This window comes from Myotis yumanensis, unplaced genomic scaffold (assembly GCF_028538775.1).
Source record: "Myotis yumanensis isolate MYYU_CA2020_CCGP unplaced genomic scaffold, mMyoYum1.0.hap1 SCAF_1, whole genome shotgun sequence".
Lineage (NCBI taxonomy): Eukaryota > Metazoa > Chordata > Mammalia > Chiroptera > Vespertilionidae > Myotis > Myotis yumanensis.
Genome location: NW_027223752.1, coordinates 83,723,944 through 83,749,043, shown reverse-complemented (window position 1 = coordinate 83,749,043; position 25,100 = coordinate 83,723,944). Strand labels below are relative to the sequence as shown.

General features: G+C 55.5%; 3 protein-coding genes across 5 annotated transcripts; 1 reads left to right on the top strand and 2 right to left on the bottom strand.

The window, feature by feature from the left end:
* The first annotated feature begins 39 nt into the window (after positions 1-39).
* Positions 40-8,686, top strand: IPO4 (importin 4). Of its 2 annotated transcripts, XM_070426984.1 has the most exons (30): positions 40-365; positions 445-531; positions 635-714; positions 804-845; positions 1,249-1,378; positions 1,467-1,646; positions 1,895-1,960; positions 2,066-2,167; positions 2,259-2,342; positions 2,596-2,760; positions 2,880-2,933; positions 3,098-3,207; positions 3,492-3,600; positions 3,727-3,856; positions 4,059-4,172; positions 4,276-4,389; positions 4,639-4,759; positions 4,891-5,002; positions 5,110-5,225; positions 5,343-5,420; positions 5,497-5,554; positions 5,650-5,755; positions 5,854-6,047; positions 6,202-6,246; positions 6,621-6,746; positions 6,824-7,032; positions 7,125-7,257; positions 7,337-7,441; positions 8,144-8,213; positions 8,335-8,686. In XM_070426984.1, exons 1-30 carry the CDS (start codon positions 297-299, stop codon positions 8,463-8,465), a joined length of 3,240 nt encoding a protein of 1,079 aa, XP_070283085.1. In that variant the 5' UTR covers positions 40-296; the 3' UTR covers positions 8,466-8,686. The 2 variants fall into 2 exon arrangements, with proteins under 2 accessions (XP_070283085.1, XP_070283089.1); XM_070426988.1 differs by lacking the exons at positions 40-365; positions 445-531 and having other exon boundaries at positions 659-714; positions 804-1,076.
* REC8 (REC8 meiotic recombination protein) lies at positions 8,675-15,592 on the bottom strand. The gene is made up of 18 exons (XM_070427061.1): positions 15,514-15,592; positions 15,342-15,410; positions 15,081-15,223; positions 14,920-14,995; positions 14,694-14,814; positions 13,595-13,679; positions 12,257-12,336; positions 11,916-12,003; positions 11,711-11,783; positions 11,540-11,631; positions 11,317-11,372; positions 10,654-10,791; positions 10,004-10,327; positions 9,761-9,809; positions 9,443-9,509; positions 9,178-9,309; positions 8,995-9,101; positions 8,675-8,903 (listed from the first exon to the last, which is right to left on the bottom strand). Exons 1-18 carry the CDS (start codon positions 15,567-15,569, stop codon positions 8,812-8,814), a joined length of 1,848 nt encoding a protein of 615 aa, XP_070283162.1. The 5' UTR covers positions 15,570-15,592; the 3' UTR covers positions 8,675-8,811.
* A 4,066-nt stretch (positions 15,593-19,658) lies between these two features.
* IRF9 (interferon regulatory factor 9) lies at positions 19,659-25,100 on the bottom strand. Of its 2 annotated transcripts, XM_070426974.1 has the most exons (9): positions 24,508-25,100; positions 23,383-23,563; positions 22,921-23,104; positions 22,535-22,665; positions 22,355-22,445; positions 22,187-22,258; positions 21,214-21,555; positions 20,191-20,306; positions 19,659-20,058 (listed from the first exon to the last, which is right to left on the bottom strand). In XM_070426974.1, exons 2-9 carry the CDS (start codon positions 23,560-23,562, stop codon positions 19,930-19,932), a joined length of 1,245 nt encoding a protein of 414 aa, XP_070283075.1. In that variant the 5' UTR covers position 23,563; positions 24,508-25,100; the 3' UTR covers positions 19,659-19,929. The 2 variants fall into 2 exon arrangements, 1 of the variants encoding a protein (XP_070283075.1); XR_011472910.1 differs by lacking the exon at positions 19,659-20,058 and having other exon boundaries at positions 20,221-20,306; positions 20,511-21,555.

Sequence of the window (25,100 nt, the reverse complement as noted above, 5' to 3'; positions counted from 1 at the left end):
CAGGCCGCGTCCCTTAGGAAGCCGGGTTGGCCCCGAAATTCACGAAATTCCGTGTTCCACGAGCTTGGGAACTCTCGGCAGGAGGAACCTACGTCGGCTGGGCGCAGTTTCCGCGGCTCAGCCGCGCCTAGCCCAACGGAAGTGGAGGAGCCTGAGCTCCCGTGGGAAGCAAGTTGAATCACCCTGGCAACGGGAGGGTCGCGGAGCAACGCCCTTTCCGCCGGAAGTGGGTTTCAGAGCCTCCACGTGCAGACCCTCCCACCTCCCGGCCAAGTAACGGCCGCTCGGCAGCTGCCATGGAGCCCGCGGGCCTGGAACAGATCCTGCGGGAGCTGTTGCTGCCGGACACCGAGCGCATCCGCCGGGTACAGGGCGGGCGGAGCCAGACCGGGGCGAGTGGGAGGTTGCGGGAAAAACCCGACTCTGACCCCCAGCCTCCCGCAGGCCACAGAGCAGCTTCAGACCGCCCTTCGGGACCCCGCCGCACTGCCCGCGCTCTGCCACCTGCTGGCCTCGGCGGTCGATCCCCAGGTGAGGCCCCTCCGCTTCCCGCCGAGCTCCCCACTGTGCCCACGGGTCAGGACCCTGCCCCTGCCCCTGCCCAGACCCTCACGTGCCTGCTTCCTCGTCCCAGATCCGCCAGTTCGCAGCCGTGCTGACCCGCAGACGACTCAACACCCGCTGGCGGAGGCTGGCGGCGGAGCACCGGGAGAGGTGGGCGGGGCGCGGCGGGGCGGGGCGGGGCCCGGCGGGACGGGGTGGGCGGGCAGAGGACCAAACACCTGCCGGCCCCTGTGTTCCAGCCTCAAGTCCCTGGTCCTGACGACCCTCCAGAGTGAGACAGAGTAAGTTCCCCCACCCACGCACCTCCTCCCGGGTCCTCACCGGCCCCAGGCTGATACCCACTCCGGGTTTCTGCCCTCTCTTTCACCTCCAGGCTGGGAGTTGGGGGGCAGGGACTTCAGTTTTAGTCCAAGGGTAGAGCAAGGATTCTACAGGTGTGTTACGACGGAAGTTCTTGAGAATGTGCCGTGATGTTCTGCCGAAGAATGGAACTGAAATTCAGTATGAATGAGGTCAAGCTCACCAGATTATACCCCCACCATGCTGTTGATTCGCCCTGAGCCTCTCTCTTATGTGTCCCAACCTGGAAGTTTCTCTCTTGGCCACCCCATGGAGGCAGGGCCAGCATGTGCAGGGGAGGGCATTGGAGGGTGATTGGGGTTGGGGAATCTCTCCTGTTCACAGGCACAATGTGAGCCTTAGCCTGGCCCAGCTCTCAGCCACTATTTTTCGGAAGGAAGGCCTGCAGGCCTGGCCTCAGCTCATGCAGCTTCTTCAGCACAGTACCCACAGTCCCCACGTCCCTGAGAGAGAGGTACTGTCACATGGCTGGCAGGAGGGAGGGGCCAAGAGGCTGGATAGACCACATAAGTTTTTCCCTCTCATCCCCCACTCCTGGACAGATGGGGCTTATGCTGCTAAGTGTAGTGGTGACCTCCCGGCCTGAGGCCTTCCGACGCCACTACCGGGAGCTTCTTCGGCTTCTGAAGGAGACCCTTGGTGAGGCGGGCTCTCCTGGGCTTCTCTTCTACTCTCTGCGCACTCTGACCGCCATGGCCCCTTATCTCGGCCCTGATGACGTGGTGAGATGTGGGCCCTCGCCTTCCCTGGCCCCCTATCGTCAAGCCTTTATGTCCTTACCCTTGCAGGACACAGAGCTACTTTAGATTCTTCCTCTGCCTTTTGTCCTTCCTAACACTTGAGAGGGGAGACTGGGTGGCTGTACCTGGGCTGCTCCTGTGTCCAGATTTCAAGGAAGCTGCCAGCTTCTGGGGCCTAAGACTAGGCTGCATCATGTTTTCTGTGACTCAACTCATCCTTTGTCCTCCAGCTTCTAGCACGGATGTTAGTGCCTAAGCTCATCGCGGCCGTGCAGACTCTGATCTCTGTAGATGAGGTGAGGACATTTGGGAGGACCTCTGTTGGAAGGGAAGAGGAGCATCCAGCCTGGGCCACTGAATAACAGTATGGTAACCCTATGACTTGTCTGTCTGTGTGGCAGGCAAAGGCCTGTGAGGCCTTGGAGGCCCTGGATGAATTGCTGGAGTCAGAGATGCCTATCATCACCCCCCACCTCTCTGAGATCCTCACATTCTGCCTTGGGGTGAGCTTGGGGTGGGCATAGCCCCTGCTGCTTGTTCTGGATTTTTTTTTTTTTTTTGGTCTGTTTCTGATTCACCTTAGTCTCTGGACAGGTCGCTGGGAACGTGGCTCTGGGTGATGCAGTACGTGTACGTATTCTCTGCAGCCTCACTTTTTTGGTCAAAGTCAAAAGCAAGGTGAGTGCTCTCTGACACACACAATGCCACCTCCATCCCTCATCTCACTCTTGGTTTTTTATTTACCATCTTGGAGTATCTAAAGTACCATAGCTAAGATGCTTAAGACTTGGCCTGTCCTCATCCTGGCTCCTGGCTGGGAGATTTGGCATCTCCTGCTAGACCCCTTTCTGGCCTGGAAGGCTAGAATTTGTAATGTGAGTCCATCTGGGGAGCAGATTCTCAGGGACACCTTTCCACCCTCCCTTTCAAGGCCTTACTGAAGAATCGTCTCCTGCCCTCCTTGCTGCACACCCTTTTCCCCATTATGGCTGCCGAGCCCCCCTTGGGCCAGCTGGATCCTGAGGACCGGGATGCAGAGGAGGAAGAACTGGAGATTGGGCTGGTGGGAGAGACACCCAAGCACTTTGCTGTACAGGTGGGATGTGTGACAAAGGTGGTGGTGGGGGCTGCGGGGCGGGGAGCAAGGTGTTACGTGGCTGTGGGAGGTTGGGGGGCAGAGATGGAGTCCAGAAAAGTTTCCCTGTCATTTTTTAGGTTGTGGACATGTTGGCACTACATTTGCCCCCTGAGAAGCTCTTTACCCCGCTGGTAAGTGTGCTTCATTCTTTTGGTGCCCCAGTGCCCCTACCCCCAGGGGTGCCTAGTCCCCCAAGGTGGAGGACATTAGGCCCTTATGGGTGTGGAGGGCCTGTTGCCACAAGAATGGGCAGGCTTGTGCTGGGGTTTCAGGAGAACGTCCTGTGCTCCCCTAGATGCCCATGCTGGAAGAGGCCTTGCGGAGTGAGAACCCATACCAGCGCAAGGCTGGGCTCCTGGTACTGGCTGTGCTGTCTGATGGAGCTAGCGACCACATCAGGCAGAGGTGTTTATTTCCGTCTTACAGTGAGGGTAGACCGTGGGAAGGAGGACCACGTGGCCCATGGTAGTCCTGGTCTATGCTTGTCATTCGTGCCTACTTATCAGTAATGTTTACCCTCTAATCTCAGAAGTATTCTGATTTGAAAAATAAATTGCTGTCCCAGCTACAGGGACCAGGGGGTGGTACGTACCATCCAATGATGGAAAAAGCCTTGGTTTTCCCAGGGGAAACAGGAGAACAGCTCAGCCTATGTCTCTCAATATGTTCTTTTGTCCTGCCTGATCCAGACTGCTGCCTCCACTACTGCAGATTGTGTGCAAGGGCCTGGAGGACCCGTCGCAAGTTGTGCGTAATGCTGCGCTGTTTGCCCTGGGCCAGTTCTCAGAGAACCTACAGGTCAGCGGGGCTGCATGTGGGTAGCCACCCGTCCCGGGGACCAGCCTCATGTCTTCTGCCGTTGGCACTTTGGTATAGGTACGTGCCCTGCGGTTGAGCTGACTCAGGACTCGCTCTCTCCCACAGCCTCAAATCAGCAGCTATTCACGGGAGGTGATGCCACTGCTCCTTGCCTACCTGAAGTCGGTGTCTCCTGGGCATACACACCATCTAGCCAGGGCCTGCTATGCCCTTGAGAATTTCGTGGAGAACCTAGGTAGTGATGGCAGTTGGGGGTTCGAGGTAGGGGACAAAGCTATAGCTTTGGCTGAAGTAGGGCAGGATACGCCACTCTTAGAACTGCTGCCTGTGGTGGGGAAAGGGTGTGGCAGAGCTACAAGGAGTGTCAGCCTAGAACCAGTTGGACGCCCGGAAGGGGAGACCTGGTTTGGTTGTGAGAGGGGTGGCCTTTCCCACAGGGCCGAAAGTACAGCCCTACCTCCCGGAGCTTATGGAATGTATGCTGCAGCCTCTGAAGAACCCCAGCAGCCCCCGGGCCAAGGAGCTGGCTGTGAGCGCCCTGGGGGCCATTGGTGAGGAGAAGGAGGCAGGAAAGAGGGCGCGGGGTTCACCCAGAAAGCCTGTAGCAGTTGGTCCCGGCACCCCCCACATCCCACACCTGATTCTGTCCTTCAGCCACGGCTGCCCAGGCCTCCCTGCTGCCCTACTTCCCCACCGTCATGGAGCACCTGCGGGACTTCCTGATGATAGGCCATGAGGACTTTCAGCCTTTGCGGATCCAGAGCCTGGGTAAGGAAGGGGCTCCTAGGCAGGGTTCCCGGTGCCAGGGAAGGGCTGGTGCTCACCTGGTTTTCACAGAGGTCTCCCCAGGGCAGCCCGGGTGTCTTCCTGCTCGTTGAAGAAGGCATTCCCGTTGTATCTAAGAGTAGGTGGGATTTCTGAATTACCTCCAACTGCCACCTTTGGTCCCAGGCCTTGGCCCTGCATTCCTCTGACCAGCTCCGCATCCCAGTGCTAACCAAGTCTTTGCCCCCACAGAGACACTGGGGGTGCTGGCACGAGCAGTGGGGGAGCCCATGAGGCCCCTGGCTGAGGAATGCTGCCAGCTGGGGCTGGGCCTATGTGACCAGGTAGACGACCCTGACTTGCGGCGCTGCACGTGAGTGAGCCCTCATTTGTCCCCACTCCAGACCTCAGTCCTCTGGTTCTGGACCATAGGTTTCCCCTGGCTCCCCCATCCTGTCTGGCTGTAGTAGGCAGGACTGTACAGCTTCCACCTGCCTCCACCAGGTACAGCCTGTTTGCAGCTTTATCGGGGCTGATGGGTGAGGACCTGGCACCCTACCTGCCACAAATCACCACACTCATGCTGTTGTCACTGCGTTCCACTGAGGGCATTGTGGTGAGCGGAATGGGAGGGCTAGGCGGTTGGGGAAGGCTGGCCGGAGGGTGAGATTTATCTCCTTAAACCAGCTGAGGCAAAATCCCTGCTGTGCCTCTTCTGTCCAGCCTCAGTACGACAGCAGCAGCTCCTTTCTTCTGTTTGATGATGAGAGTGATGGAGAGGAAGAGGAGGAACTCATGGATGAGGACGAGGAAGAGGAGGATGACTCAGAGATCTCAGGGTGCGGAGGGGTGCCATTGTAGGAATGGTTAGAGGAATCCTAGCTTTGGACAAGGGGCCAGTGCCAGACCTGCTCCTGCTGGTGCCTGATCACTGCTAACTCCCCACCTTACTCTAGGTACAGTGTGGAAAATGCCTTTTTTGATGAGAAGGAAGACACCTGTGCTGCCCTGGGGGAGATCTCTGTGAACACCAGGTGAGTATCGGCCCTTCCTTGGCACTGGGTACCCTGCCTGGGAGCCTCTTCCCCATGGCCATGTGTCTGTTCACAGTGTGGCCTTCCTTCCCTACATGGAGAGTGTCTTGGAAGAAGTATTCAAACTTCTGGAGGTGAGTGGACAGTAGGTGAAGTGGGTGGGGACTGAGAGTTAGGGGCCCTGTGTTCCCCTGCACAGAGCAGGCACATTCCACTCCTCATCCTGCAGTGCCCTCACCTGAATGTGCGAAAGGCAGCCCATGAGGCTCTGGGACAGTTCTGCTGTGCGGTGCACAAGACCTCTCAAAGCTGCTTCCCAGAACCCAATACTGCTGGTGAGAAGGGTGCCGGGGCCAGGCTGGGGCCTGTGGAACCAGAGGTTGGGGGTAGAGGGGCAGGGCCTGACCAGGACTTCAGCCAATCATATCCTCAGCTCTGCAGGTCATCCTGGCCCAGGTGGTACCGTCCTACATGCAGGCAGTATACAGGGAGCGGGAGCGCCAAGTGGTGATGGCTGTGCTGGAGGCCCTGACTGGGGTGCTGCGCACCTGTGGGAGCCTCACATTGCAGCCCCCCGGGCGCCTTGCTGAGCTCTGCAACATGCTCAAGGCTGTGCTACAGAGGAAGGTGAGCAAGGCAGGGGGTGCTGCAGGATGAAGATGTGGCCCAGCCCCAGGTGGGGATGGTCAGAGACTGCAAGTCCAGCTCCCCATGCCCTCACCCAATGGAGAGGGGAAGGGGCAAGAAAGCTCAGGCTGAGCTGAGCTACCTCATCCTACAGACAGCCTGTCAGGACACTGAGGAGGAGGAGGAGGACGAGGACCAGGTGAGAGCTATGGATGCAAACTGTGAGACCAGGTAATTTGTCTGGTAGTCTCCACAGGGCAGGGTGGACAGTGCACTTGGACTTGGCCTAGGGGAGCCAGGGCTTCTAAAAGATTGGTAATGGTTCTGAATGATACAACCCTGCTCCCACTCAGGCAGTGGGGGTTCAAGGAAGGCTTCCTGGAGTGGGGGAAGCTTCTCAGGGTGGGCTTGGATTGATAGGTGAGAGTAGGAGGGCCAAGAAAAAAAGCTGGGCTACAAACAAGCCCAGCCTGGGAGGGGCCAGTCCTTTCACAGGGACCACCTTCAGCCGTGGAGGAGCATGGTGGGAGGTGCCACAGTCTCAGAGCTGGCCCTGGTGCTCTGGCCCCACAGGCTGAATACGATGCCATGTTGCTAGAGTACGCTGGTGAAGCCATTCCTGCCCTGGCAGCTGCAGCAGGGGGAGACACTTTTGCCCCCTTCTTCGCTGGGTTCTTGCCATTATTACTCTGCAAGACAGTGAGTGCTCAAACCCCATTCTGCCCAACGCCCCCATTCTGTCTCAGTCCCAGGCTGATTTGCACTCCTCCCATCAGAAACAGGGCTGCACAGTGGCAGAGAAGTCCTTTGCAGTGGGGACGCTGGCGGAGTCCATTCAGGGCCTGGGTGCTGCCTCAGCCCAGTTTGTGTCCCGCCTGCTCCCCGTGCTGCTGAACGCCACCCGGGAGACAGACCCCGAAGTGCGGAGCAATGCCATCTTTGGACTGGGCGTGTTGGCTGAGCATGGGGGCCGTCCTGCCCAGGAGTATCCTCAGCTTCCAAAAGTGGCTGGGGTGGGATTGGGGGAGTGTCCCTGGGCTTGGGGATGAGAGTGCCTTTTCCTTGACCTCGGACCAGATACTTCTCCAAGCTGGTGGGGCTCCTGTTGCCCCTCCTGGCAAGGGAGCGCCATAATCGTGTCCATGATAACATTTGTGGGGCACTGGCCCGCCTACTGATGGCCAGTCCCACAAGGAAACCAGAGCCCCAGGTGAGGGGTAGGGGCATTGGGCAGTGGTAGGAAGCTGAGGAGGGGCAGGGCAAGAGACCAGAGCCATCTGTCTGTCCAGGTGCTGGCTGCTCTGCTGCACGCCCTGCCACTGAAGGAGGACTTGGAGGAGTGGGCCACCATAGGACACCTCTTCAGCTTCCTGCACCAGAGCAGCCCTGAGCAGGTAACCCCAGTGCTGGAGCGTCAGGGGTCTTAATGCTCCCTTCTCAGTGACAGGCAGAGTCGGCCTCAGCTGTAGGTGATGCAGAGTGGTGGTTTAAGCTGCCCTTTGACACTCCATTTTCTGCTTTCTCATTCATCTGCAAGGATCGAAAGCCAGGCCTGTCATGGAGAGGAAGTGCTTCCTCTCTCCACATGGCATTTTTCCTCACGGAGCCTCCATCCTCTGGTCTGATCCAGAAGTCACAACTTGACTAGGCTTGTTTCCTAGAACAGGGCTCTTTCAGGCTGTGCTTCATGGAGCTTGGGTACCAGTCTGGGCCACTCACTATCCAGTCCCGTTCTGTTGAGTTTTGCCTGCACCAAGTAGCTAGGTTTGGACTGATGTCCTAGTGTTCCTGTGTCTTTCCCCTTTAGAAATTGTGTTGGTAGAGCTCCTGGGTGTTTGGGCTTTTGATCTTGAGGCCATGATTTCAATCATCTTTAATCACAATTCCCTAATCCTCCCCACTCCCCACCCCTAAAATTATCATCATTGTGTTTCATGGGTCCTTCTCATGTTTTACAATTATCTTGGATTCTTGTGAATTAGTGTCGGGCTCCAAGCCCTGGTGGGAGAAAGACTGTCTCTCCTTGGCCCCTAACACCCACCCCAGTCCTGGGGCTCAGGGTGCTGCTGCCCAAGTTGGCCCTTCTTTTCCCACAGGTTGTACATGTGGCTCCTGAGCTCCTGCGCATCGGCAGCCTTATCCAGGCCGACGACAAGATCCCACCAGGTGAGGGAGGCCTTCATGGGCAGGACACGGGGGAGGCAAGGAGCAGCAAGGCTCAGAGGGTCTGGGGCATCTAGGGGTTGGGGGCCAGTCCTCCCTGGATCTCTCTCTTCACCCCACCCAGACACCAAGGCCGCACTGCTGCTGCTCCTGACATTCTTGGCCGAACAGCACACCGACAGCTTCCATACAGCACTGGGCTCACTGCCTGGGGACAAGGCTCAGGAGCTCCAGGCCATATTGGGCCTCATCTAGACTGTGGGCTGCAGCTGGGCCAGAGAGAAGAGCCTGCCTGGGCCCCAAGACTACCTCTCAGCCCAGTTTCACCTCATGCCTTACCAGATCCGGGGGCCCCAGCCCTGCTTACTGTATGCCTTATGGAGCTGTTCCTGGGGCTGGATCTGCCATGCTGTGGGACAATACAAATTGACCTGTGACAACATATTGTAATAAAGACAGTTCATTTTCTGCTTAAACAGTAGCTCTGCTCTGAGAGCAGGAAGAACAAAGGTGACTTCCAGAAAGGAGACAGGCAGAATCTAGTAAGTAAGGCAAGACAGGGTTTAACGTAGCTGGTTTCTTGGCAGCTTCTAAACTGGTTCTAACCACATTGGAATCGGGGCCCCGGCTGGATCAGGAGGCGCCCGTATGGCTTCTCTTGTTCCATGCGAAAGATCTGCTGGGCTGCGAGCACTGTCAAGGCAGAAAGAAGGAGCTGGTCAGGGGGAGTCCCTACAGTGGCCTCTAGCCAATGTGTCTCCCACACACACATGCCCACACTCACCCAGGAGCAGGTAGAAGACCCGGGCAGCCATCCTGCGAGGGCTAAGAGGTGACACTAGGCTGCTGAAATCTGGCTTCCTGCTGGCCTGCAGCTCCTGTGCCACTGCCCTGTAGGGGTCAAGAACTGTTAGCTAAGGCCCCCACCAGGCGCACCCAGTCGAGGCAAGCCCTCCCTGGTACCTACCTGTACACAGCCTCAAGTGAGAGCAGCTCTGCCTCCGGAGGCAGCTCCAAAGGCATCTCCACGGGCACCTCAGGGAGTTCGGGCACCACAGGCAATACAGGGGGCTCTGGCTGCTCCGCCTCAGCCCAGGCCCTAGGAGAACACGGGGAGTCAAGTGGAGCAGGGAAGTAGCAGCTGTGATTGGTGGTGGCCAGGGGCATGCCCATCCCAGCACTACCCCACGTGGTCAGGGCTGTGCCTGAGCTCACCAGGCCTAGCTGCTTACCACCGCTCCTCCGGGGGGATGAGGCTGATGTGAGACTTCTCCTCCTCAGCTGCTTCTATGGAGAGCTCTGTCGGGGGAGGGAAGGTCCTGATTCAGTCTGCCCGGATCTGAGCAGCTGGGGCCCTGGGGCCACCTGATTGAACTGGATGTCAGAGCTGTGCAGTGACTTGTTACAAGCACCCAGGAGGGAGAACTGAAACCCAACCTATGCTTTCTGTGTTAAATACTCCCTCTGACAAAAACTGTCAGCAGTTGGGATACCAGTTTCCTGGAACAGTGGTTAGGGTGGTGATCTTCACCGCCCCTTCAGGTGCTTACCTGAAGACAGCATAAGGGGCCCACTGGGCTCTTGGGCCTCCCTCAGGACCTGGGGGCAAAAGAATTAAGACCCCAAGCATCACAGAAGCACTTGGGGCAGAAGTGAAACAGTCCCCACCCTGAAACGGCCTTGGCTCTGGGACAGGCCACCGAGCCTGATGCCATTGGCTCACTTGGGCAGAAGGCAGACTGCTAGAGCTTAAGCAAAGCAGGTCCTTCAGGAAGGAGTGAGGGCGCAGTTACCTCGATATCACTCAGGGTTTCCGTTTTTCTCCTTTCCTCCTCAGCTGCTGCCTCCCTCTCAGCAGCCTCCTCTTCAGGCTCCAGGGGCATTCGTCTGAGTGCTTTTGGGGGTAGCTGGGCACAGCGGGTCCAGAAAGCCAGCAGTTCTGGGGGTAGCCAGCCAGCTGGGTGGGGACAAGGTGGCAGCAGGGACAGGGTTTGAGGCATGAGGAACACCAAGAATGAGGATCCCACATGCCAACTCCCATCACTCTTACAGTAAGTTGGGGTTTGAAACAGCTCTGTGGGGCTTCTGATGATCCTCTCAGGGGGCTGCACCATCGGCTGCGTGATAGGGAAGGTCAGAGCCCAGTTAAGAGTGAGTCACTCCACACTGCCCCTCTCTACTTCTGCAATGCCTTGTGCCAGTGCTTCTGGCCTTGCAACTTCCAGGCTCATGCTGTGCTCATTGCTAAAAGTCGGATTTTTAACTGGTGCCGACAGATATGCTGGGCAGACTCACTAAAGGAGTATGGGAGTTATGTGCAGACCCCAATGCATGCACTTAAGGGGATGTTCCCGATGCCTCCCCAGGAGTTTACAAGGCCCAGCATGTACCTACCCCAGGCCCTCCCTGTCTCCACCCCCTGCAAAGTCTGGGCTGCACTCACACACTCCCAGCAATGGGCTCTGGTTTGCAGTTGTTTCTGGAAATTCTCCCTGGAGATCTGAGTCTCCTTGTCCCAGAACAATAACTGGCGGCGGCGGCGGCGGCGGCGGCGAGCAGGTGGGGAGGCTGGGGGCCTCCTCTGCAGAGGGGGAGGGAGGAGAAGGCAAAGCTACCAATTACTCCTTTTTCTGACGTCCTGGTGGGACTGCAAACAGGCCCCTGAGGTACCCTAGGAAAGGGCTTGGATGGGCACTCCAGGAGCATGTGCAGCTCCTATCCTTCAGCTGTTAAATTGTGGTATAGGCAGCGCCACCTTTTACTAATTGCACAAAGGCTTTTTAAAAAATAAATGTTTATTGATTTCAGAGAGGGAGAGGGAGAGATAGAAACATGAATGATGAGAGAGAATCATTGATAGGCTGCCTCCTACATACCCCCTACTGAGGATCAAGCCCACAACCAGGGCATGTGCCCTTGACTAGAATCGAACCCGAGACCCTTCAGTCCCCAGGCTGACACACTATTCATTGAGCCAAACTGGCTAGGGATGTACAAAGGCTTTTGTAGGCTAGCAGTAGCCTGGGGCTTGGGGAAGCTGATTATGGGTGAGCAGCTCTGGGTGAGGAGAGTGAAGAGAAGAAGGCTTAGAAGGGCTAGTACTCACCTCTGGGCTGAGTGGGGCTGGGAGATGCAGCTCCTGCGGGGGCGGGGGCGTCACCTCTGCAACAATATGCTAGGTCCTGGCTCTGCCTCACACCCTCTGCCCTCACAGCCACCCAGGCAAGACGCTAGAGGGCCCTGCCTTTAGCAAGAGGGAATACAGGGGCCCTGTCTGCAACAGCTGTGCAGGTGCCCCCAGGAAGGATCCAGGTATGATGGCTACTCACCAGCAAGCAGGGCCTCCGGCTCCCAGACTGCTGGCTTCACCTCCTCTGGGGCCAGGACCTGGCCTGGAAGTGGCTCTGCGGCCTCTTCCACCCTGACAGAAAATGGCAAAAGCAATGAGAACACTCCCCCAGCACTGACCCCCTACTAGGCCCAGGGGTTCCTGTCCTTACTGTGGAAGAGCTAGAGGTGAGAGAGGGGGAACTATAGTTTCCACTTCTGGGGCTCGAGGTTCCTCCTTGGACACTGCAGAGAGAGAGGATCAGGGCTCAGAGCACAGAAGGGATGAGAGAGGAGCACTGCCCAAGCCCAGACTGCCCATGCCCAGGGCCTGACTGTCCAGCACCAGGCACGTCCCACACTGCTGGACAGGCCTGCCTTGTTCCTCCAACAAGATAGCTTCATCTTCCTCAGCAATGAGCAGGTCCAAGTCTCGACGGCTAACCTCTGGGAGGTCTCGTTCACCCTGTTGTGAGAGGAAGAACATGGAGAGGGAACTCAATTCCATTTCTGAAAAAAGAAAGTGGATCCAAGAGAGCGAGTCTGAGAAGCATGCCACAGGACAGGATCGAGGTAGCCTAATGGGCACTCAAGTGCCAGGGGCAGGGAGAGGGGAAATGGAGACAGAGAAGGCAGGACTCTGGGCAGAGAGAAGTAGATGCAAGGAGGGCTAGGCTGAGAAGCAGGACTCAGGCTCTGTATGCCTGGGGACAACTCACATCGATCTGCAGCATGCGTATGGGCTCTGCTTCCTGGAGGGTGATGGCCTCCGGAGACAGCACAGTGACCAGGGTCCTGTCTGAAGGGGCAGGGAAGTCACACCAGCCTCTCTGCTTCTTTCCAAGTTCCCATACCCATGTGAGGCAAAAGCATGGACTCGGGAGTCAAGTCGACCTGAGTTCCAGTCAGGCCCAGGCTAGTCACCGGCCATCTGACCTTGGATACGTTACTTAACCACTATGGGCTTCACTTTTCTCATCGGTAAAATGGGGATAATAATTCTGATCTCGCCCCGGCCCGTTTGGCTCAGTGGATAGAGCGTTGGTCTGCGGGCTAAAGGGTCCCAGGTTCAATTCTGGCCAAGGGCGCATGCCCAGGTTGCAGGCTAGATCCCCCCAAGTAGGAAACGTGCGGGAGGCAGCCAATCGGTGATTCTCTCTTATCATCGATGTTTCTATCTCTCTCTCCCTTCCTCTCTGAAATCAATAAAGAATGTATATTTAAAGTAAAAAAAACAATTCTGATCTCATAGAACTGGCTCTTTTAAAAAAATGTATTTATTGATTTCAGGGTGGAAGAAGCAGCAGAGCTACTTCCAGGCCAGGTCCTGGCCCCAGAGATAGAAATATCAATGATGAGAGAGAATCATTAATCCACTACCTCCTGCACACCCCACACTGGTGATCGAGCCTGCAACCCAGGCATGTGCCCTGACTGGGAATTGAACCATGACCTCCTGGTTCATATGTCAATGCTCAACCATGAGCCACACTGGCTGGGCTTTTAAAAAAAAAAGTATTTTCAATCCTCACCCTAGGATACTTTTATTTTATTTTTATAGAGAGAGTGGGGGGGGGGGGGGGGGAGAGGAAGGCAAAGAGAGAGACAGAGAAACATCGATCGGCTTCCTCCTGTAAGTGCCCCAACCAGGGATAGAATCCACAACCTTTTGATGTATAGAACCATGCTCTAACCAACTGAGCCATCCGGCCAGGGCCAGAGCCAGAGCCTGGCTTTGAAGAGAAGCTCAAAGAGGGTTATTTCTTTTTTAAAAAAATATTTTTATTGATTTCAGAGAGGAAGGGAGAGGGAGAGAGAGAGAGAAACATCAATGATGAGAGAGAATCATTGATGGGCTGCCTCCTGCATGCCCCACATTGGGGATCGAGACCGCAACCCAGGCATGTGCCCTTGGCCAGAATTGAACCTGGGACCCTTCAGTCCGCAGGTCGACGCTCTGCTCACTGAGCCAAACAGGCCAGGGCTCAAAGATGGTTATTTCTTAAGCTGTTAGAGCTTCTATGCCTCTCACCAGAAAGAAGTCCTTCTCTGCTCACCTGGCTTCCCAGGCTCTATGGGGACTTCGGGAGGGGCCTCCTCAGGGACTCTCTCAGGGGTCACAGCCTCCAAAAGGTGTCGGATCTTTGGAGAGGGATCGGAGACAAATATAGGGCTCAGCTTCAACCCCGTTTTCCCACTTTCACAATCTCATTCACACATGGACAGTCATACCTTTTAATGCCGAATTCTTGTATTGGCACGCAGTGAACCCACTCGCCATCTGGTCTCCTTTCCTCCCTTCCCGCCCACATGATCCCCGTCCCCCCACCAGTTACTTAGCCTTTGTCAATTCATCTGTGCTAGAAGCACTGCACCCTTATATCAAGTTGTGGGGGACAGAAGGGAAAAAAAGTGTTCTTGATCTTAAGGGGCAATGGTCCAGAGGGGAGACAAGTTTGTATATGACCCTAGCAAGGGCCAACACAAAGGATAAAACAAGGCCCAGTTCCAGAACAACATTTGGTTCTGGCTGGGAGTGGGATAGAAGCTTCATGGAAAAGGGTAGCACCCGAGTGAGGTCTATAAGAATATGTAGGATTTGACTAGTAGAGAACAGGGGTAACCATTATGGACTTATGCAAGGAACTGGATGTGGCATCTTTGGGACCAGGGGCCAGACTGGTGTGTTGGGAGACAAAAATGCCCAGAGAATGTGCTGAGATGTCTGGGGATGGCCAGCTCTGGGCCAGGGCACAGAGTCCTAAATGCCAGTATTCTGTTTGCAGTGGGGATCACTGAAGACGTCTTTAAAGGAAGATTGTCTAAGTTGCGGGGGGTGTTAGGAATAAATGGAGGAGGACACGGGTAGGGAAACCTAGTGCCGAGGAACAACGAAGGCCTGGATTAGGGCCTAGGCAGTGGGGACAGTGTGGAGATGAGTGAGGATAAGAGCTGCCTCTAGGTTGGTCTTGCGTAAGTGGAGCAGGCTTGTCTGGATTGGTCCACCATGACAGCCCCCTGCACTGGCTCCTGTGGGGCAGAGCTGTGGCAGCTCCCTTCCCCCTAACCCCAGTGTCAGACTGGTCCAGGAACAGCACTCCCGTTCTGTACTGTCAACTCATCATTCTGAGGGTGTCCTGGGAGAATGGGCCCCACCTGAGGTATATCGAAGGGGCTGGGAAGCCTGGGATCCACAGACATCATCCCAAAAAAGGGGTCTGGAGCATCTTCCAGGGTTTCCATCATGGCCAAGCAGTTAGGAAGCAGCAGGCTGGGGCTGAGAGAGAATGTGGCTGTCAAGGACTGGGGATGAGATGGGTGAAGGCCAGCAGTGAGGTTCCCCACCAAAGGCTGGGTGGTCTCAGTCCCAGGGGACACTCACAGTTCAGTCTCCACCATATCTATTCGGATCTGCAACTGGGCACGGTGCAGGCGCTCCAGGATGTGCTGGATGTCCTCTGTGGGCAGGGAGGGCAAGGTAGGGAGCCAGCCTAGGGGGCCACTCAGCTCTGCCCCACTTTCGTGCAGCCTTCCCAGCCTTACCTACGAGGTACTGGCATTGCTGTGAGTAGACCCGGATCACCCCGATCTGGAGCTGGGCTGAGAGATAGAGGGAGAAGCGGGGGCGCGGCAGGCCGGGCTGCGAGGGTTGCACTTGTACCAGCACATAACTGAGGATTTCCTCGCTGGGGAAACAACTGCCCTGGTCACCGCTGTGCCTGCCCTAAGAACCGGCCCACCACCCTGCCCACCCCTAACCGACACCAGTACCAGGTCACCCCTCCCTTCTCTGGGCCTTCTTACCAGGTCTTCACCACATTCACTTTCAGGTATTCACGCTTTACCAACCGGCTGCCACGCGTTGCTGCCAACCTGGACAGAGTGGGAGTGGGGACGGAGGGGGCTGTCAGGTGGGGATCCCAGGGCGCCCCTCTCAGCTGCCTCCCCCGCCCCCCACCCGCCCAGCCGCCTTTACCAGATAGTGGAGAAGCAGCCCGTGTGGCGCTGAAGCACATTGGGATAGTAGAACATTGTGCCTCCGGGGTCTCACCCTCTCGTCCTCACCGCTCCGTCTGGCTCTTGATCCGGATTCTTTAGGGCACAGTATTTCCCAGCACCGTCAGAGAGAAATAAGGGTTTGGACAGGTGGGGCAGCAGATGGACCCCGAATGCCAAGTAAAGGACCCGATAAGCACGTGATGGATAAACGATTAAGGGGACAGGTACCAGGAAACGCAGACGAGGAACACAGGGATGCTCCCTTCGTCGGCCCTGCAGGGTTCGCACGCCACACGGGCCTCGAACTTACTGGAGCAGGTCGGGGATGCAGAGCTCCTGGGAAACGGCTGCCCTCGGCGGAGACGCCGGGCTCTGGGGCCTTTGCTCTCAGCTCGGGCAGCGACAGTCTCAACCGAGGTCGCCCTCCCGCCGGCCTCGGTCGCGCCGCAGCAGCACGCGCTCGGATGCCCCGCCCACCTCGGACCCGCAGAGGGTGGTCCCAGAGCAGCCAATGGGCCAATGGGAACAGGGGTCGGCGCGGCTGAGCTCCTTCCAGGGCGCCACGCTGCCTGCTGGGGTCCAGGCGACAGCCCTCCCCCCAGGCAGAAACGAACCAATTGGCAGAACCTGCGAGCTGCCCGACCATTGTGAGGTGACCTGACCAATGGGCTCTCGTTCTCTTTTCTAGTAACAAGGGTTCCCCGGTGCTTCCCGGCCGACCAATGAGAGGAGAGCAAATCCCAGCCTCGCCTGCAGCCGGCCTGGTAACAGGGCATTTCAACCACAAAGGGCCTGCCTGGGGCCACGGCCTTGGCCGCCTGCCGAGGCTGACCTGCGTTAGACCTTGCCCCCTCCCCCCAAACCCCACCAGGCAGCAATCGATTGGTCCATCTTTGTGCCAATCGCTATCTGGCAGGTAGAAACGGTGTGAGGTGACCTGGGAGTCACCACAGGTTGATGGGGGGAAAACTCAGATCTCACAGGAAGTAATGAGAGGACTTGCTGGGTCATTTCGTAAACTTGAACAGTTTAAGGTGTGGGCATGCCTGATCTGGCTGTTTTCGTCGTAAATGTTCTCCTGGCTAGAACTGACCGTTAGCTTTGTTGGATGCAGGATATACTCTCAGCACCCAAAGCCATTTGTCTCAAACAATTCTTCGTGTAAAATTGTTATGTTCTAGTTACAAATATCCCTTGTCTCCATGCCTCCTGCCTTTGCACATCCATTTCTTTAGTCTGGATGCCCTTCCCAGCCTCCACTCCAGGCCATGCCTCTTTATGACTCAGCGCCTATTGCAGCCCAGCTGACCCTATTTTATTTTGCTCTTTCAATCTGGGAGCTCTGAGATTGGTGTTATGCCCAGATTTCAAGATCCCCAAGAAGCCACCAGGGAGCCAGCCAGTCCGATGCAAAAGCAAAGAGTCTTTTATTTTAAGCCCGGGCTTAGCTCCTCTACCTTCCTTACTGACGCAGCAGCAGGTGGCAAAGAGAGAAAGAGTCTGCTCGAACCAGGGGTTTTATAGAGGGTTGGAGTAGGGGTGGGAGAGGGGGCTGTGCCCCCCGCCGATTGGCCAGGTGCGAGCTGGTGACCCATTACACAGGATGTGGTCATAGCGATGGCGCGCACTTCCCTTGATTACCATTGGTTAGCCCAGAGAAATGGTGGGTGTGGCTAGCAGAGGCTCCTTCCGAGGGGGAAGGAGCCTTCGCTGAGCACATGGTTCCATACAAAATGGAGGTCCCTTAATGGATGGGAAGCCAGCCACTCAGCTCCCATGCAAGGCCTGCCGCCGTGGGCGTCACCGGGAGGCAGGCCGCCCACCACCCCACCTGGCCCTTGGGTCGCCCGCTGCTCGGCCCGAAAGTGACTCGGAGGCCGAGGAGGGCGGCCCGGGTCCTTCTGGGCGTCCGCGGGCCTGCGCCTATCTGGTCAGGCGCTGCCTCGGCCATGGCTGCCCGTCATCCTCCCTGCCGGATGCCTGCGGGGCCATGTGCCCCGCCGGCCCTTTCAATTGGGGTCTTGTGTTTTCAATTAGTGCCCGGAATCTAGGTCATTAAATATTTGCCAAATGACTGTGCAGTTACCCTAAACTTACAACCACAGGATGTCAAGGCTAAAAGGGATTTCAAAATCCAGGCCAAACCTTGCCTTTGCAAATGAGACAATGGAGGCTAATACAGACTTTGTCCAGACCACACAATTCCTTGGCGACAGCCTGGTTAGGAACTTTGCTCTTTCAGTGTTCCCAATCCCTATTTCACTGTGTTCGGCTAAATTGGCTTATACAAGATACTTATAATTGTTTCAGTCATTTACATAAGCTGTCAATGTTCACAAGTGTTCACCTTGGGGCACAAAGATGATAAAATGGGGGTGCCTTCCCTTAAGGTGCTTAGGAGATAATTTGTTCACCCATTCATTCATTCATTCATTCAACAAGTATTTATGCCGTCTTTTAAAAATATATTTTGGTTTTTTTTTACAGAGAGGGAGAGGGATAGTTAGAAACATCAGTGAGAAAGAAACATCCATCAGCTGTCTCCTGCACACCTCCCACTGGGGATGTGCCCACAAGCGAGGTACATGCCCTTGACCGTAATCAAACCTGGGACACCTCAGTTTGCAGGCCAAAGCTCCATCCACTGAGCCAAACTGGCCAGGGCTTCAGACCGTTTTTTATTTTTTTATATTTTTATTGATTTCAGAGGGGAAGGGAGAGGGAGAGAGAGCTAGAAAAATCAATGATGAGAGAGAATCATTGATTGGTTTCCTCCTGCATGACCCCACTGGGGACTAAGCCCACAACCCAGGCATGTGCCCTGACCAGGAATTGAACCGTGACCTCCTCCTGGTCATAAGTTGATGCTCAACCTCTGAGCCACACCAGCTGGGCACAAGTGCCTTCAATGTGCCAGGTGCTCTTTTAGGCACCGGGAATATAGCAATGAACAGAATAAATCACTGTTCTCAAAGAGTAAGGAAGGAGAGAAGATAGACAAACTGACAAATAGAAATATGTGAAGTGGTCTGTACTATGAAGAAAAACGATACAGCATAGGAGAATATAGAGTAGTGAAGACTGCTATTTAGGTGGGTGCTCAGGGAAGAGAGGAGGCAAGTCATGCGCTGACCTGAAGGAGGGAGCAGGTACAAAGGTCCAGGAGGGAATTCAGCAAATTGAGGGCACAACAGGGCTTGTGCACCTGTGCACTCAGTACCTGATTTCTTCAGTGCCTGGAGGATGATGGGAAAGACTGAAGAGAAGGCCTGAGGAAGTAGAAAAACTCAAAAGCAGCACTCAAGTTTGTCAATTGAGCCAGCAAGATCCTCAAGCTTTTAGATATTTAGATTTGATCACATAGGTGATACATGAGCCACTGAAGGCTTATGAGTGACAAGAAGGAAGGAACCTGGTCCGGGAGGCCCCTTCTCCTCTAATCTAGTGTGTGTGCTGCAAGGGGGAAGCTGGAGGCCATGGCAATCAGTAAGTGGTGATTTAGGTCTAAACTATTCTGCTGGAATTGATTATACACAGAAAAGAAGGATGACAAGTGACCTTGTGAAGAAAAAATGTCCAGTTTGGTGGCAAATAAACATGGGGTGAGGAAAGCTTATTTGGACCCCTCAAATCTGTGAACAGAGTGTTGGTGACACAGCAGTCTTGGCCAGACTCCTGGGGGGGTCTGGCCAGACTCCTCCCTCTGATTTCCCCTCCCAGCAGGCCCCAAGGCCTCTGGGCCATGGTGTCAGGTCAACTTCAAGTTCTGTTCATTCATACCTTCAGTCTAGAGTCCAACTCTAGGCCCATTGTAAGGCCCAAATTAGACGGCTCTAGTGAAGAACTATGGAGCCCAGGATCTTCTCATGTAAAGTTGGTGGCTGTAGTCTCAGTGTCCCTTTTGGGGGCTGACCCTGACCCTAATCCTGGGTAGAAGGTACAGAAGCCAGGCCGCAAACCCGCAATGCTCAGACTGTTCCCTGACAGAACCTGTGGGTGGAGGAGAGGAACGGGGCCCGGAGATGCCAGCAGGAAGAAAACCCCAGTGCCCGACTCTCATGTCACATCTCGGTTATCTCCGTGACCCCTGCTACCTTATCCTCCAAACAAATCAGATCCAGATTCCTTTTTCAATAAAATTTTATTTTAAAAAGAAAATATAAAGTGCTTGGCTTTAGGACTGGTGTCCCCCTGAGTTCACACCATTTGGACTTTCCCAGTTCAGTTCCTCAGAGATAAAAGAGGGTATATCTCAAAAATTAAAACAAACAAATAAAAAAATGGCTAAAAACCAGCCAGACACCATGAGGAGTTGAAGGACATACCATCACAGACAACCACTAAGAATTATCACCGAGGGAGACAGGTCCATAGTGTGGAGAATGAGTCTCTTTCAGAGAAAATAGGAAGAACCGAGCAGAGAGGAGGAAGGTAGGTCTTCCAGGCTCTGCACCAGGGACAGAGCGGCTGCCTGGTCCTCTGGACGCTCTGCCAGTAAATGCCGAGCAAAGGCCTGCTCCATCTGCGCCAGAAGAGGTGGGAAGAGGGCATCATGAGCACAGCAGGGCAGCCACCACCCTTGCCCACCCCCGGGCCCTTCTCCTGGACCCCCTCGCCTACACAGGCAGCTATTCTCACCCTGCCCTGGACTCACCTGAACTGAGATAAGACTCTGTGGGGTGTGGCTGGGGTCAGGGTCCTCCTCTAAGAAATTCAGTGTCACCTGGAACTTGGGTGGGGGGCCCAGGCCCCGGAAGTACCTCTCCAAGTCTGAAAGAGAGAAGGTAAGAGTTGGAAGAATAAAAAGAGAAGGGAGAGGGGTATAGGCAGGGAGGGAGGGAACAGGGAAGAACCCATAATGGAGAAAGAGAGGTGGCCGTGGGGCCACCTGGAGATGAAGGCCAGAACAGGAGCCACAGGGTCACAAGGCTGCTGCCTTGTGCAGGAGAAATGCTAGGACTAAGTGGTACTCACCCGTGTGCAGACAGGAAAAAGTACTCCTTCCTCCAGCAGGAAGTACTTAGCCGTAGCTGACTCTACACCACCTGACATGTTCACTGCTGGGAGTTTAGCGTCTTCTCAGCAGCAGCCTTGGCTGCTAACAGACATGTTCGCACACCTTGGTTGCCTGCTCATACTATCTTGCCTGTGTCAGGGCACCCATGGCCCAGGAAACACTCAAGCTCTGTGTCCCTGTACTCCTGGCCCCACTTCCAAAACCAGGTTTAGAGTTGAATGGAGGCAGGGAATGGAATTCCAAGTGTGGATGGGAAAGGAGCAATTTGAGGGGACACCTGGAGTGTGGTAGGGCCAGAGTGTGTGACACGTGTCAGCTCTCCTGAATGTGTGGGCGTGTGTGCGTGTGTGTAGGAGAGGCCCACGAGGTGCACCTTCCCATGATTACTGCACACGTCCATGTGATGGTGCTCTCTGAGCTGTGATGCTCTTGTGCTGGACTCCACCTGAGCCTCATCTTCCGCGGCATGGACTGCGGAAGGAAGGCTGCCAGGCAGCTGCCACGGCTGAGCACAGGGCCTCCCAGGATGTGCACCAGCAAGTGCAGGGTGCCATCCATGGACTGTGATGGTGGATCTGCTGGCGGAAGTGCAAGGGGAAGAGTACAGAGAAGACTAACGGGGGCGAGGGGAGGTCAGGAGCTGGGCTGCAGCAACCTCACCTCTGCAGAAGTGGGCGGTTTTGAAGAGCTCCACATACTCGTTGCTGCGCAGCTTATGCGGGCGTGGACCAGGTGGGAACTCGGGCGCACTGTAGGAGATGCTGATGGGGCAAAGGTTCTGAACAAAGAGGCCTCTGGAGTTGCTAGCCACGAGGACACCTCTCTCGAGCTGGCTCAGCAGGCGCTGGGTGGGTCCTTGCAGGCTGGGCTTGGGAAATACCACTTGCTCCATGCTGCACTGGGAGCTGGAGGGCTCGGCCACCAGGCGGCAGTCCAGGCTCTGCACCTGGGCCTCGCCCACCACGTGCCCATCGTAGATGAAGGTGAGCATCAGGGAGTAGTCTGTGGACAGAGAGCGACCGACTGCACCAAGTGCCTCCCCCCAAGGGGACATACACCTGGTCAGCATAGGCTCTGGGGAAACAAAGAGGGGCTCTTGCAAATCCAATGTCCTCGCTTTGCTGCTGAGGAACATGAGGCGCAGACAGGAAACTAGGCAAGGGCTGGGGAGGACAAAGCAGGCTGTGGAGCGGGGACAGCAGCTACACCTCCTGAGTTTAGGAAAGCACCGTCACTCCTCATCCTCATTTCCCTCAGCCTCCCCAGCAAGGGGCCTCCTGTCAGATTTTCCTATCACTTGGGAGAGTAGCCAACAATCAGATTCCCACTGGGGCCTCAAGGCTTAATGCTCAGGGTCTTACAGTCTATAAGAAGATCCAAGAGATTTGGTCTTTCTACAGAAATCCATGTCTCAAAGTGAATTTCCAGGGAACAGAATGTATAGGGGGTATTTCTGAGGAGCAAGCTGCTTGGAGTCTGTAGCTGGCCAGGTACACTGCCTAGAAACCAGTGCCTCTGTCTGGGTAAGGTGAGCCCAAGTCGCTGCAAGCTTGACATTAGATAATGCACGAATAGCCACAGGAAGGTGACCTGTGGCGACAGGGAGCAGGGATAAGTTAGACGTGCTAAGTACCTGAGCCTGGAGGGGGCAGAAGCTCCGGAGACACCGGATCTCCTTGGAAAGGGGCCTCATTTGTGTCTGCACCTGGAAGGGAGAAGAGGCACTCATTTCAGAGTGGGACTGGAGTCCAAGGGCCAGAGGGTGTGGCCTGGGGGATGACGAGAGGCGCGGAGGTGGTACCTTCCTGAGGCTCAGGACTGTTGCTGTTGCTGCCGATGCTGCTGCATCCGGAGTCTGAATGGCCTGCTGCTCCATTGGCCTCTACCTTCTCCTGTAAACACGGTATCTATCGTTGACCCCTTTTCCCCCCAGTTGCTGTCCTGCCCTCAGGCCCACCCAGTTCCCTCCCCAAGCTCTTACGTTTTCGAGGGAGTCCTGAAGCAAGGCAGAACTGAGTATACAGTTCTTTGTGGTACCCTCATCCTCCTCCCTCTTAGGGGACACTGAGCTGCGGTGTCTCTTTGAGGGCGATTTCTGTGTTGCTGGTGCGGCTGTGAAATGTTGTTGAGCGGGAGAGAGAGGTCAGAGCCTTAAGGGGGTCAGAGGGTAGGGGAGAACCAGGAGGCAGTGAAAGGATGGGCAAGCCTGGGCAGGGGAACCAGGGTACCAGAGTGGCAGCTCCCCGAGGATAGGGACAAGGTAGAACTCTGACTGCGGGGCCTGGATTTGCAATGTCCTCCCTCCACGCTCCCAGGAGCTCATCTCCACCTTTCCTCCCTACTCTGCTTATTCTAGGGGACACTCACCGAGGAGGGTTCCTGGTGGCAGCAGCCGATACACCTTGTAGGGCTCAGCCCCATCCCTATGGCTATTCTCAGGAACCTCCTCAAATTCCGGGCTCTTGTTGAGAGCACAGCGTAGACGAGTCTTCCAGATAGCGGGTCCTTCTGTGTCTCCCTCCTTGTACTTTCCCTTAAATATTGCCCAGGCCTAGGAAACAGACAAGTGCAGAGAGGCATGTTACAGATCGCAGCTGACACGCCACGGGGCCAGCTTCATGGAGGCTTCTGCTGGGTTTATGCTCAGTTGTTGCCACTCTGAAATCCTTAGTAATTTGCGCATTTTCATCTTGCACTGGGCTCAGTCACATAGCTGGTTCAGTCCTCTACTCTCCCCTTTATCTGACACCCAGGCAGGCACAGCCCTTGGGCATCAGTGTCCACTCCATCCCTCACTTGGACGGGGGGGTTGGTCCCAGGCCCATTCACCTTGAAGAAGGCAGCATCCTGGTCCTCCCGGAAGTCCTGCTTGCCTGCATGCTTCCAGGGAATCCGGAACATAGTCTTAGCTTCATCATCCCAGCACACCCCTGGGAACTGTCCACTCTCCACTTGCTCCACCACCCAGTTCCGGAGCTTTCGGGTGCAGCGTGCCCGGCCCGATGCCATCCTGGGAATAAGAGCAGCAGGCAGCATCAGTAGAACCAACCAACCCTTTGGGAGGAAACATCGGCTGAAGTCTTGGCCACTTGGTTTGTATGCTGGCAAGGGCCCCCAAAGAGCCCATCCATCTTTTTCTCTAGCTCAAAATACTCTTGAGGCCAAATAGCTTTGTTTCTGACATTACTGGCAATTACCAAAAATTATGCTTTTTTTTTTAACACCCAAGCTGTGACATCTGGAAGGAAACCTTAGGTACTGGTCTTAATTTTAAGACTTTTCAGGAATATGCCCTGGCTGGGTAGCTCAGTTGCTTAGAGCATAGTCACTATACACTAAAGTTGCAGGTTCAATGCTGGCAGGACACAGACAACAATCAACCAATGAATGCATAGATAAGCTGAACAAATCGCTGTTTCTCTCCTTTCCTCTTTCTCTAAAATCAATACATTTAAAAAAAAAAAAAAAAAAGCACTTTTTGGGAATCCACTGTTTGGTGTTCTGTTCCTGGTGAGAGGCTCAGTCTAGATCCCTAAATATTTGCAGAGGCGTCTTCACCCACCATCCCCACCTATCCTATAACCCCCACCACACCCCTCTGCTGGTCCTAGGGGTAGGTGGGGCAGGGCAGGGGGCAGGGGCGGAGCCAGAGCAAAAGTAGGCAGGGCCAGAGGCAAGAAAACAAACAGGGCCAAGTGCCCTGGAGCCAACAGCCTCCTTCCCCGAACCCAGCGGCAGAACCCAGCGGCAGGTCCTCTGGGCCTTTGCCTGTAGCTTGGGACACAGACCCTGGTCAATCTCTCACTCAGGCCAACCTCCCGCTTCCTGGCTCACAGGCCTTTAGTCTATCCCTCAGTCTAGCAGAGGGGACCCCAGGAAATCTCACCCTCCTCCCAAGTAGCTGGGCCTTCCAGCTTTATACCCAGGCTACCACCAATTCTTGGTTGATCTTACCTGAGCGGCTGTGCAGGCTGCCCCAGGGCTCAGCTGATCTCAGCTCAGCTCCAGGCTGGGAAGCTTCCTGATAACTCCGCCCTGTTTCTACAGTCCCCTCCCTAAGTTTCACTTCTCCTCCTGGGAGGTCCGTTTCCCCGAAATCACGTGGCCTGAGTTGCAGGGCAATGAGTGGCCACCAGGGGGAGCAGCATTTGAAAATCTCAGCCGCAGAAGGAACCATCAGAGCGCAGGCTCATTATCCTTCCTCCTGTCCAACCATCTCTGTGACACTGCTGCTTCCCCAGGGAGGTCCCGGTGTGCTGGTCTGTCCCCGGGGCGTCTGGATAGCTCTGTACCACCTAAGCATCTGTTCCCTGACGGTGCCTGCTTAGCACCTATTAGATGACCTCAAGTATCAGCTGAATTTGATGAAAGGAAGAGAAGCAGGGATGGAGGAAATCAGCCCAGGCCAAGTGGCTGGACAGGGAGGTCCTCCCTTTGTCAGCCATGGTATCAATTCCTTTCTGGTCCCGGGTCCAGGGAAGATCAAGTGGTGGGCTGTAGGGGCCCTTTCAGCAAAGCTCTGTTCACCCCCCTTTTTCCCTGGTGCC